At 47.0% G+C, this 12,016-nt stretch overlaps 1 protein-coding gene across 2 annotated transcripts in view; it reads right to left on the reverse strand.

Moving 5' to 3' along the window:
* Positions 1–2,182: 2,182 nt before the first annotated feature.
* The window catches only part of NSMCE2 (NSE2 (MMS21) homolog, SMC5-SMC6 complex SUMO ligase), a 210,686-nt gene continuing 200,852 nt past the window's right edge, over positions 2,183–12,016 (reverse strand). For both annotated transcript variants that reach the window (XM_083450754.1, XM_083450753.1), the window contains exons 5-7: positions 10,359–10,462; positions 9,024–9,130; positions 2,183–2,590 (exon numbers count right to left, since the gene is read on the reverse strand). In XM_083450754.1, the coding sequence (XP_083306880.1) occupies positions 2,476–2,590; positions 9,024–9,130; positions 10,359–10,462 (326 nt within the window). In that variant the 3' untranslated portion in view covers positions 2,183–2,475. The remainder of the gene's footprint in view (positions 2,591–9,023; positions 9,131–10,358; positions 10,463–12,016) is intronic.

The following is a 12,016-nucleotide window of genomic DNA, read 5'->3' on the forward strand; positions in this document are numbered from 1 at the left end:
ACAGAGGGAAGGAATTGAATGACAAGTGTCACAAGGAGAGGTGTTAACACTGTTAGGTCCACTGTAGCAGTAGCAGCCAAGAGTCGTGTGGCACCTTATTCCAGCATAAACTTTCTCAGAGGTAAAAGAGACACAGAAGGGATGGATGTAAGCAAACGCTGACATGGATATGGGCCAAAGGCTTAGTGTTCCTACCAACACCTTGACCACGAGGACCATCCCAGCCTATTCTACCAGCTTCTTGCCCAAAGGAAAGATGCTCGGTCAGTGCAGCATGGACCAGACATCCCAAAGGAACATCTACAGACACAGGAAATGGCTTCATGCTATTGGTTTGCCTAGCCCAGTGCCGCCTGCTGCCTGGCATCTGTTTCCTAACGTTTCCCGCAGAATTATGGCTCTGCGGAGGGAGAAAAACAACAACAACGGAACGCCGAAAGCCAAAACGAGTGTGTGTGTCGACTGCAAGGCAAGAAAACATTTGTTTCCCGGTTCCTTGGCTTGGAATCAGAGGGAAAGCGTATGGACAAACGCCAATCAAAGCAGCTTCTTCCATTGAGAATAAAACAGGGGGAAATGTCAGCCTGTCAAGCAAATCTGCTCGGCTTCATAAAACAGCCTCTCTCTTATGGCAGTTTCAAGGCACAGCCCTGACGTGATGCCAGCATAGCGGTGGGCAGCATGGCTTGGTTTGGCGTGCCAGCAATTGTGGACACCCGCCGGAGAGCAGAGCGTGTCTTTAAGCCAGAGGCAGGCCTCTCCTGCCTGAACGCTCTTTGCCTCCTGTTTACAAGGGTCTTGCCCTCTGGGTTTCATGGCTTCATCAGGTGTTGCTTAATCCGAGCGAGGGATGAAGGAAAGGTAAAAACAACATCAAGTATGTGGCAACAGTTTCCACCCGCTGTGCGGGGCGATTGATGCAATGGCCCATGTGCTCTTCCTCGTGAAATGCTGCGCTTCAAATGATTGCCAGCATTCTTCCAGCAGCCCTCCCCACTCCTGGAACCGTCACGCTCCGGAGAAGCTGAAAGAATGACGTGCTTGCAATGAGGGTTTTTCCAAGAGGTGTTGCTCGGATGACCACTGTAAGAACTATTGTCTCCAGCAGCTGCCACACCACTTGGCTGTATCAGATGAGATGGCGTGGCCCCCTCCTTTGGCTCACCCAGACCAAATAGTCACAGGACTTATTCCTGCCCAGAACTGCCCCAGTCAGTGGTCATTCTGCCTGGCCTTGATGTGCCTTTGTAACACAACAGCCTTATTTATAGGCGTCTCCCCATAATGTGGGGGTTACGTTCTGGGTACCCATGAACCCTCTGAAAACCAGCTTTTTTCCTGTTCTCCAGAGCTCTCTCCAATCCAGACCAAAATATATGGAGCTGAAGCTCTGGGGCTGGCTGGAGGATGAGCTGGAAAGTGGCTGCTGCTGTGCTACCCCGCATACCAGCTGTTAGGCGGGGAAGCTGAGCAACCTAAAGAAAGCTGTGCCTTGGGTTTCTTCGGGGCTTCCTCTGCCCTCACTGACGTCCTCTTTGGGCTCCAGGGAGCCACAAAGACTCTCCAGCTCTCTCCCACTATTTCCTGGTTTGAATCTATTTATTTCCAGGCACTGCACAGTGGCGTAGCGCGGGTTGCCAGCCATGCGGTGGGGGTGGGGAGGGAGGAAAAGGGATGGAGTACGCATGTGTATTCAACTGTCTAATTGTGTCCATGCCACCCAGGAGATCACAGCCTCAGAGATAGAAAAACAAGAGTTGTTCCATTGTCTGAAGAGGTCACTTTCCAGGTCACGTAGAGAAGCTGTTTTCAACGGGGATGTATTGAGGCAGAACTGGGTGTTGAAATTTTGTGCCCCTAAGAATTCTGCACCCGGGGTAACACTACACCACTGGTTACACATATATACAGTTGCATGTGAATCAATTGTAAGTAGGGGGAGGCCTGTATTAATCTCCCCACATTTACATCCTGCCTTTCTTCCCTCCCAGAGCCCAAGTGTGGTCTCCCATCCAGGCTCTGTTCAGACTCAAGCCTGCTTAGCTTTGACACGGAGTTGGCCTTGCATGCCTTCAGACCAGCCTGTTATGGAACTGCAGCGTTAGCCAAGCGTAGGCCTTTCCTTAAAAAGATTTACGGGGTTGCTCTGCAACGTGAACTCTTTTACTTAGCAGACTCTGGCAATGAGAAAAATAAGTTTTTATTTACAGAACGCAAGACGTCAACTGCAGGGTGACATTTTTAAAAAGGAATTAAAAAACAGGTTGGGTGGCAGCGTTTTACGCCTGGCACTCTCGAAGGAGCAAGGAAAATGCTTTCGGCGACAGGTCAGACCTTCAACTTTGCCTGCAATTGGAATACTCGAAATAACAACCGGTTACACAACCACCTGGCAATCAGCAACTTATCTCAGGCGACCTCTTCTAACATCACATTTTCTTTGTCGTAACAGCCGCCGGGAGTGCCAGCTGACTTCTACTGTGTTGACCGGCTCTGTTTACTCTGACTGTCGATTGCTCTCTTAACGGCTTCATCCGGCACCAGGTCTGATCTCCTGACGGTGAGGTTACTGCAGCCAACCTTGGGGCAGCTGTAAAAAGACAGGGAGAGAAAGTGACCCCAGTAAAATCAGCAGAACGGAATTTCTCACTTTGGTTTACCTTCAGGTCCAGAGGTGGTTTCCACTGGCTACCTACAAGGAATGGGAAATTGCAAGACTTTTTCTGTCCACATTCCCACAGCATTCACCCCAATAGCAAAACACGATTTTCAAAATCCTAAAGACTCTGAAACTGACATGCTACCTCTATGTAGCAGACCCAGTGTACTGAATTATGGTACAGGATTACAGTGGTACCTCGGGTTACATACTCTTCAGGTTACATATGCTTCAGGTTACAGACTCTGCTAACCCAGAAATAGCGCTTCAGGTTAAGAACTTTGCTTCAGGATGAGAACAGAAATTGTGCGTGGCGGCAGCAGCAGGAGGCCTCATTAGCTAAAGTGGTACCTCAGGTTAAGAACAGTTTCAGGTTAAGAACGGACCTCCAGAACGAATTAAGTTCTTAACCCGAGGTACCACCGTACTGGAATTTTTCAATGTCTACAATCAATACAGAAGAGAAGAACGATTTGATAACAGCGAATAAGAAGCTGTTTTTATCATGACAGCCTTCTGTTTTGCCTAGTTTTCCTGCCCTGCTGTGCCGACTTTTTGTAGTGCGATTTGAAAACGTGTTAAAACCTTTCCTAGGTTCTGTTAGGACTCTTCTTTTTCTGAGATCAGCCAGATCAGCAAGGTGCAATGCGATGTTGATCTCCTTCCTTGCTGGGTAGCAGTAATCTGTTTTGGGGAGACACATGATGAGGAATGCAATTTTCCGGAGCAGGTGGGAATAGATGCCCCCGGGGAGGCTGAATGCGCTGAGATAGATGAACATTTCTGCTTGTAGATCAGTCTTAAGTGGAACACAATTTGCCCGTGGTAGTAATAATAGGTAATAGCATTGCAGACGGTAATCTCTGCATATTGTTTTAGGCCTTCAAAGAACTTTACAAACGGCAACTTCTATATTCTCACCCTGCTGACGAATCTGAAGAGACGGGGCGGACAGATAAGAGAAGCAGTTTGCCTTGGGCCGCACTGAGAAACTGCAGCGAAGCAAATGTCATGGGAAATAATCAATTCTCGCCAAAACCTCAAACTCTAGCACTTGACACCAACAGTATAAGCATGGAGTTTGGTGCAATGCACAGAATTTCCTTCCCCTTATTATTCTTCACCAGTTGCTTTTAAGAAAAGAAAAAAATCCAAATTTTGAAGTAGAATTATGCAAAGTTAACAGGGTGCTCTCTACCTGTCGGCTCAAACGTGAACAAGAGTACCATATTTTTCGCCCCATAGGATGCACCGGCCCATAAGGCGCACCTAGTTTTTTGGGGGGAAAATAAAGGGGGGGATTATTTTTCCCCCAGGTGCGGGGCTGGGGCAGGGGAAGCCCGAGCTTCCCCCGACCCCAGCCCCCAGAACAGGCAACTCTCCACAAGCCGTGGGAGCCCAGCGCCGGGCTCCCACGGCTTGCGGAGAGCTGCGGGAAGCTCTAAGCCTGGGGCGCGCTGAGCTCGGTGCGCCCCAGGCTTCGGCATGCAGGCAACTCTCCGCAAGCCGTGGGAGCCCGGCGGCTTGCGGAGAGCTGCGCGAAGCCTGGAGAGCGAGAGGGGTCGGTGTGCACCGACCCCTCTCGCTCTCCAGGCTTCAGCGAAAGCCTGCATTCGCCCCATAGGACGCACACACATTTCCCCTTCATTTTTGGAGGGGAAAAAGTGCGTCCTATAGGGCGAAAAATACGGTATTTGTTTTATGAATATGCAAAAGGCTCAGAACTATATCGAAACTAGAGGGAAAACTGCTTTTGCAAAATAGACACTGTGGAAGGGGGTAAGTGAGAGTTGTGGGGGCTTACTTCGACATAGGAGCAAGGCTTTCCTTTTGTGGAAAACACAAAGAAAACTACCAGACCCATCATGCCTAACCTGAAATGATGCTCAGAGTGTCATCTGGGATTTGGGTGCCTTGTGAAGACGTTCTTATCCCAACAGGCCTTCCCAGAAGGCAATTCCTGGCCTAGTCACCGTTGATTTTGTAACAGCATAAAGGTATTTTAAATAAATATGTATATGAATATCAATGTACTGCATTGTGGTTTTTATTTTTGCATACAGCTTTGAGGTTCTTCGTGAATATAAACTGATAAAGGGATTTTAATAATAATAATAATAATAAATAATAATAATAATAATAATAATACAGTTGAACCTCGGGTTAAGAACTTAATTCATTCTGGAAGTCCATCCTTAACCTGAAATTGTTCTTAACCTGAGGTACCACTTTAGCTAATGGGGCCTCCCGCTGCCACCGCACAATTTCTGTTCTCATCCTGAGGTAAAGTTTTTAACCCGAGGTACTACTTCTGGGTTAGGGGAGTCTGTAACCTGAAGCGTCTGTAACCCGAGGTACCACTGTAATTTATTGCGAAGGAGAAGCTGTATGGGGTATTTCACAAGAACATAAGAAAAGCCTGCAAGGTCAGGTCAATGGCACATCTAGTCCAATATCCTCTTCCCACAGTGGCTGGTCAGATAATTATGCTAAGCCCACAGAGAAGCATCTGAGCTCAACAGCACTCCTCCCGACAGTGAAGACAGCACATAGTCATTGTGGCCATCTTTCTTCTGTCTGTTCTGAATCTTCCAACCACAGACCCTCCGAGTGTCCCTATTTTCCAGGGACACCCCTGATTTAGAGAAGCCGTCCCCGTTTCTGATTTGACCCCCTGAATGTCCCGCTTTTCCTTAGGACGTTGCTATTTTCATTGGAGAATTGTTGGAAGGTATGGAGTTACGTGACACCCCCCCCCCCCGAGCCAAGGAGATTAGTAACTATACAACCTTTAGTAGATGCCTCAAGGCAGCCCTGTATAGGGAAGGGTTTTAAAAAATGTTTATTTCTGTTTTTATATATGTTGGAAGCTGCCCAGAGTGGCTGGGGCAACCCAGTCAGGTGGGCGAGGTAATAATAATAATAATAATAATAATAATAATAATAATGGAATAGCACGTCCCCATTTTCCTTGGAGAAATGTTGGAAGTTATGCACCCATCCCACTAACCAGAGAACTTAGTAAATTGAAGTTCTGTGAGGGAAATAGGCCTTTCTTAACAACTGTCACTAGCCTGAACAAACAACGCTCCCCAAGAATTCGTTGTGGGAAGCCACCAAGTGTTTGAAGTGGTTCAATAGTGCTTTAGTTGGATGGTGCAAATGTGGCCTTCAAGGGGTTTTTTTTGGGGGGGGGGGTTGCGGGTGTACATTTCACACATGAACCTCTTCCCACAGTCAGGAGTTGGACATCCCCCCGTGTCTTACGACGGCCACCCATATAAAAAGTTGCTCAATATGTACTGGAAACTGTTGTCAAAGACTCTACAACGCACAACAACTTGACAACCACTGTTACTGTGTGTTACTGTCGCAACCCAAATTGTTTGAGGCTCCAAACTCTACCGACCGGGGAGCCCCAATCCAAAGCCCCTTTGATTTTGATTTTTGAGGTCCTACTCATCAGCCAATGGACCCATTCTGCCTGGGAAGAAGGCACCTTGCCCCAGACTCAGCATCTGGAGCCGAGAGTCAGCAGTCATTACTTCTGCGCTGTGTCTCCTCGCTAGTTCCCTTTGCCTTGGGCGAACCGCGGAGTCTCACCGTTTGGGGTTTGTTTCTCCCAGTCTACAAAGTGGTTAGGGCAATTATGATCTATTTGGCACATGTTTTTGCCAGGATTAATTAATTCTGGTGAAGCGCCTAGGAAGCCTCAAGACAAAAAGCAAATCTGCGCGACACAGGAATGCCGATGTTACTGGAGCACAGAGATTATTCTCAGCCGTTCGGAGGAGGAAGAAGCTAGGGTGGGGTCATTTAAGGAAGGAGGGAGGGATTTGTGGAAGTGGGATTTTGTTCTTATTTATTTATGGATGCCCATAAGGCCAATTGTACTTTTAAGGTGGCTTAAAATGTAAAAGTACAATACAGTGTGTGTTTTTTAAAAAAGACAAGCACCCTTAATAATAATAAAAAAGCTAGATAAAATTAAATACAGTGGTACCTCAGGTTACATACGCTTCAGGTTACAGACTCCGTTAACCCAGAAATAGTGCTTCAGGTTAAGAACTTTGCTTCAGGATGAGAACAGAAATCGTGCTCCGGCGGTGCGGCGGCAGCAGGGGGCCCCATTAGCTAAAGTGGTGCTTCAGGTTAAGAACAGTTTCAGGTTAAGAACAGACCTCCAGAACGAATTAAGTACTTAACCCGAGGTACCACTGTAAACTTGAGCAGCCCCAAATCAAAACAACTCAAATACTGGTTCATGCTAAAAGGCAAAAAGCCATCTCAAGCAAAGGCCAATGACAATAGGGTTTTGTTTGTTTGTTTGTTTGTTTGTTTGTTTGTTTTAGCTTCCACAAATCCATGCACTGGTGAGGTTCAATGAAACCCTTCTAGCAATGGCAGCCAATGTGGTGCAGTGGTTAGAGCATTGGACTAAGCCCTGGGAGACGTGGGTTCAAATCCCCATTCAATACATGTAATAGATGTGCGTGGCCAGAAACTGTGTTTAAAGAGGGTTGTGGTGGAACTACTTCAGAAGCTGCCAAAAAAAAAAAATGCCTGGACATTTCCGCCCGTTTCAGAAAACAAGTCAGAACACAGCGCCTCGTAACTGTGCAGTGCAGATGTTACATTTGCATCCTCACTTTAATATTGCACTAGGTGTTAATTACACCTTGAGATATAAATTACACTTTGCATCACCTGTCACGGTGGACAGGTGTAGGGCAGAATAGGACAATATTTTGCTCAACTACTCCCTTCCTTTAACCCATTTACATGTGAGCAAGGCTCATCGATGTGACTTACTTCTGAGAAGGCATCTGTAGGACTGCCCTGTTGGTTGCTTTTGAGGTGAGGGCACCCAAAACTTGGGATTTAAAAATGCAGTCAGATCAAGATGGTGGCTGCACGCCCCTACAGCTGATCCTCTTGTTTTGTTTTGTTTTGTTTTGTTTTGCTCATGCTGATCCAAATGATCCCCGTACTTCCTCCTGGCACTTCCTGAACATTGTCATGTGCTGCAGAAACGTGTTCTCTACGATACACAACGCCTGTCTGCTGTGCATCATCTAGAAAACTTATGGATGTGGCCTCGACTCTCCGGCCAACAAGGTACACCTCTCTAGGTAACGGTAAAGGGACCCCTGACCATTAGGTTCAGTCGTGACCGACTCTGGGGTTGCGGTGCTCATCTTGCTTTATTGGCCGAGGGAGCCGGCATACAGCTTCCGGGTCATGTGGCCAGCATGACTAAGCCGCTTCTGGCAAACCGGAACAGTGCACAGAAACGCCGTTTACCTTCCTGCCGGAGCGGTACCTATTTATCTACTTGCACTTTGACGTGCTTTTGAACTGCTAGGCTGGCAGGAGCAGGGACCGAGCAACAGGAGCTCACCCTGTCGCGGGGATTTGAACCGCCGACCTTCTGATCGGCAAGTCCTAGGCTCTGTGGTTTAACCCACAGCGCCACCCGCGTCCCACCTCTCTAGGAATAGTTTAATGAAGAATAGACTAGAATGGCCCTCAGGACTCTCTGTCCAAGCTCTCAGGACCTTCTCCAGGCACCACACCTCTTTTAAAGTTTTTGCAAGCTGGAAAGCAGGGCCTTTTTTTAGCTGGAGCGCACCGGAGCTGCACTCCAGCACCTCTCAGGTGGGCAGCAGCACCTGACTAGCAAAGTCCCGCTGTGCCTTCGCCTGACAAGGAGACCGTCCCCAAAGCGAATATCCTCTATAGGCACCAAAGAGGAACTCCTCACGTGGGAAAGCTGCCCTGTCCCTCCTTCTTGTGCGCACCAGCCGGAGAGGCAGGGCGGCTAACACACAAATGGGACAGGACGGCATTATGAGTGGATGCATGAAACCGACATGGAGAAAGAAGCGCTCGCCCACCCCAATGCAAGCCCGAAATCTCCGGACACAGCATGCAAAGTGAATTGATGTGAATGAGCATAATTTGCAGCAGCTCGGAAGCCACCCTCATTCTCCTGATTGCAAATTGCTTTTAAAATGTTTCATCATTGTGTTTTACCCTGGAAGTAAGGAAGGGTTGGCAAAATCCAAGAGGCAACGACAGCGGCCCCAATTTTCACAGAAAGCACTGCCATGATTGCGTGAATTGCCTCCAAGTGTACAGAAATGTGGGCTGTGTTTTTTTTGGTGTATTCTGTAGGAAGCCACCAAAAGTGGCTAGGGTACAAAAAATAATTACTACTACTACTACTAATTCTAGTGATAACTTGCTCTGACTTTTTCTCTCAGGGTGAAGAAGCAACCTCCTTATTTATTAAAAGAACCTACTTTTTGTTTTGTTTTGGAGCTTAGCAAAATTGCCTTCCCCTTTGGTCATGGTTGCTTACCAGGCATTCTTGCTACGGTGTTCCTTGCGTCGGATCAGGTCCAGGATGGCTTCTTCTTCGTAGAAGTGCCCACAGACTTTATTCTTGACAGGTTTCTTCATTTCTACCTGCAATAATTAATCCACCTGTGCTTAACAAAGATCTTGATGTGGTTAGCCATGTTCTTAATTGAGCTCCATAGCACTCCATTGCCATGGAAGATACCTGCTGAGTACCATTTAAAAGTTTTGTCCTATTTTTTGATACATTTATTTCATCTGAAACATCTCAAGCCCTATAAAGATACCCACTAGGAACAAAAGCTCCACTTGGAAAGCTTGCTGAAAGAGGAAAAAGCCAAGAGTAAAAGTAAAAATAGCCAACATAACTTAAAAAGTAAATATAGGAAAAATAAGGCACAGGCAAACTCGGCCCTCCAGATGTTTTGGGACTACAATTCCCATCATCCCTGACCACTGGTCCTGTTAGCTAGGGATCATGGGAATTGTAGTCCCCAAAACATATGGAGGGCCGAGTTTGCCCATGCCTGGTCTATTGCTCTGTGTGTGTGTGTGTGTGTGTGTGTTTGTGTGTGTCTACTGTACTGTGTTTGTGTGTGTTCAATGCAGTAGCACCTCCCTCCTGACCTTGGTGTTGCTGCAGCTCAGCCAGATGACACGAGGCAGGGTGGTGATGTCCAGGCTGCATGAACACCCTAGCAAGAGTGCTGGATTGACTCCACCAATGTGCCCACAAAGCCCCAGCCATGCCGCCACCTTGCCACAGCCCAGCCTGGTTCAGGTGAGCATCAGTGATGCTGGCGTAGTGAGGGGAGTCCTGTGGTTCTGCCCTAATGCCTTGACTGCTATGGATGACACAAGCTGCTACCCTCAGAAGCTTAAGGCCAGGCAGATGAATAGAACAGGAGGAAGACAGAGACTGCAGAGTCAAAGTCAACAGCAGAAGACAAGGAGGGGAAGATGAGAGAAGGAAATAGGAGAAAAGGGCAAATTGGCATTAACACATTTACATTCTAATCAGTACTGGGACAGTTACTTCCGTCTAGGGCTTCCCAAACTAGGGTCTCCAGCTATTTTTGGACTACAACTCCCATTGTCCCAACTAGCAGGGATCAGGGATGATAGGAATTGTAGTCCAAAAACAGCTGGAGACCTAAAGTTTGGGAAACCCTGCTCTGGTGTGACAGTCCAGGCTTTGCCCAAAGCATTTAACTGGAACATAGGCAACTGACACATCCATCTACAACAAAAAATTGATGTCGTGAGCAGAGGTGAAGTGGTAACTAATGAAGCCACCATGAATGTTCCCCATCAGGTATGAGGGTGCGTTGCCTACCTGTGTGATGGGGCACACAAAGTTCATCTGACTTTGCGTCACTGCAATGTCCTCATCAACCTGTTCAAGCGGCGAGCTCTTTTCCCCATCTGACTGGACACCGACTGCAACATAAACGAGAGGGTGGAACTCAGTTACAGACATGGCTGCCATTGTGACATTCAGATCTTTGGACTGCGCCACCCCCTGTGGAGGTCTACCTTGCGACAACCTGGAGGAGGGCCTTTTCCACTGAAACATTATTATTACCAGTTCATAAGCCACTTAACAGCCCGAGGCAATCAAAGAGACGTGCAACAGCAAGAGAAAAATGGCATAAAGTACAAAAAAAATGCAATTATTAAATTTACTTCCAACAGCGACAACAAGACCATTCCTCTATAACCAGGCCTTGGGCTGATGAAACAATCTAAGGCCTTTTAAATATGTTTGTGGTGGGGCTATAGGTGTGCGTTATTATGTATTTTGTGTTCTCATTTTGTCTTTTCATGCTGTAAGCCACCTTGTGATTTTCAGATGACGGGAGGTATATAAATTTCATAAATAAAATGAAAACCACATCTTGTGGGCATTGCAACTAGTTCCTTTTGGCTCTCAAACCACCCAGAAGCAGCCCTAGTTATCTGTGTCATCTCATTTCCACAATTTCCAGGATAATTTTGCCATCTGAGTAGCTTCCCATAATTTAGTACTAACAGAGCACTGGAGACTTCTGGGATTGTCATGGCTGGCACACGCAATTACAAGATGCTTGTGCCTACCAGCACAACGGACATGTCTCACCCTTTAAATCTTGCGATGTAATATTAATGATAACTTATACTACCCAGGTTTCTAAATGGCTGCTCGCCTGTGGCACGCTAAGGATCTCCTGTAAACTGGAGAAGAGTTGAGTCCCTCTTTCCTTTTTAGTGTACCACAAATGAGAAGTATAAGAAAGTGGGCTATTAAAAACAAAGTTGTCTAGCTACTTCCATGGACTTGTTTGCAAAGCTGTACCATGCTAAGGGGGTGGAAGCTTCTAGAAACCGCACACTGATGAATTACTTACTCCTTGCAGCACTAGGGTTGTTTACACACACACACACACACACACACAGCCATTCGGGCTTAATTTTGCAATAAAACGAACCAGGTCTACAGAACACAGCGATTTTCCTTCCCCGCTGCAGTTTGGCCAGAGTTATAGAACAGAACTGCACTGTGTATGTGTGTTACGCAACCGCTTTCATTCGGAGACACATCCTTCCTTCTCCTCTGCCAAATAAAATCCATTTCTCTTATTTCCTTACACTCCTTTATGGTGGCCAATCATCTCCTGGGCAGAACTGAGGCTCAAGACAAATGCTGGCTAACCGACCATATACAGAGACGGCGTTGAAAGGAAGTAAAAAAAAAAAAGTTCAATCCTCAAGCATGTTGCAGGAAAGATTTGGGGCTGTGTATCTGCCAGGAAGAAAAAGTGCAGAATGTGCAACTCAATGCAGATGCCAGATTCTGGAGAAATTTGACTCCCATTAAGTAATTTTTTTTTAGAATCCCCTGCCGGTGGTGAAACCTGTTGGGTGGCTTAGGGCCAGTCACTATCTCTCAGCCTTTCCTACCCCACAGGGTTGTTGTGAGGATAAACGGAACCTGGGGGGAACCCTGTGTGCTAC

The sequence above is a fragment of the Podarcis tiliguerta genome (assembly GCF_965153285.1).
Source record: "Podarcis tiliguerta genome assembly, chromosome: 7".
Classification (NCBI taxonomy): Eukaryota; Metazoa; Chordata; class Lepidosauria; order Squamata; family Lacertidae; genus Podarcis; species Podarcis tiliguerta.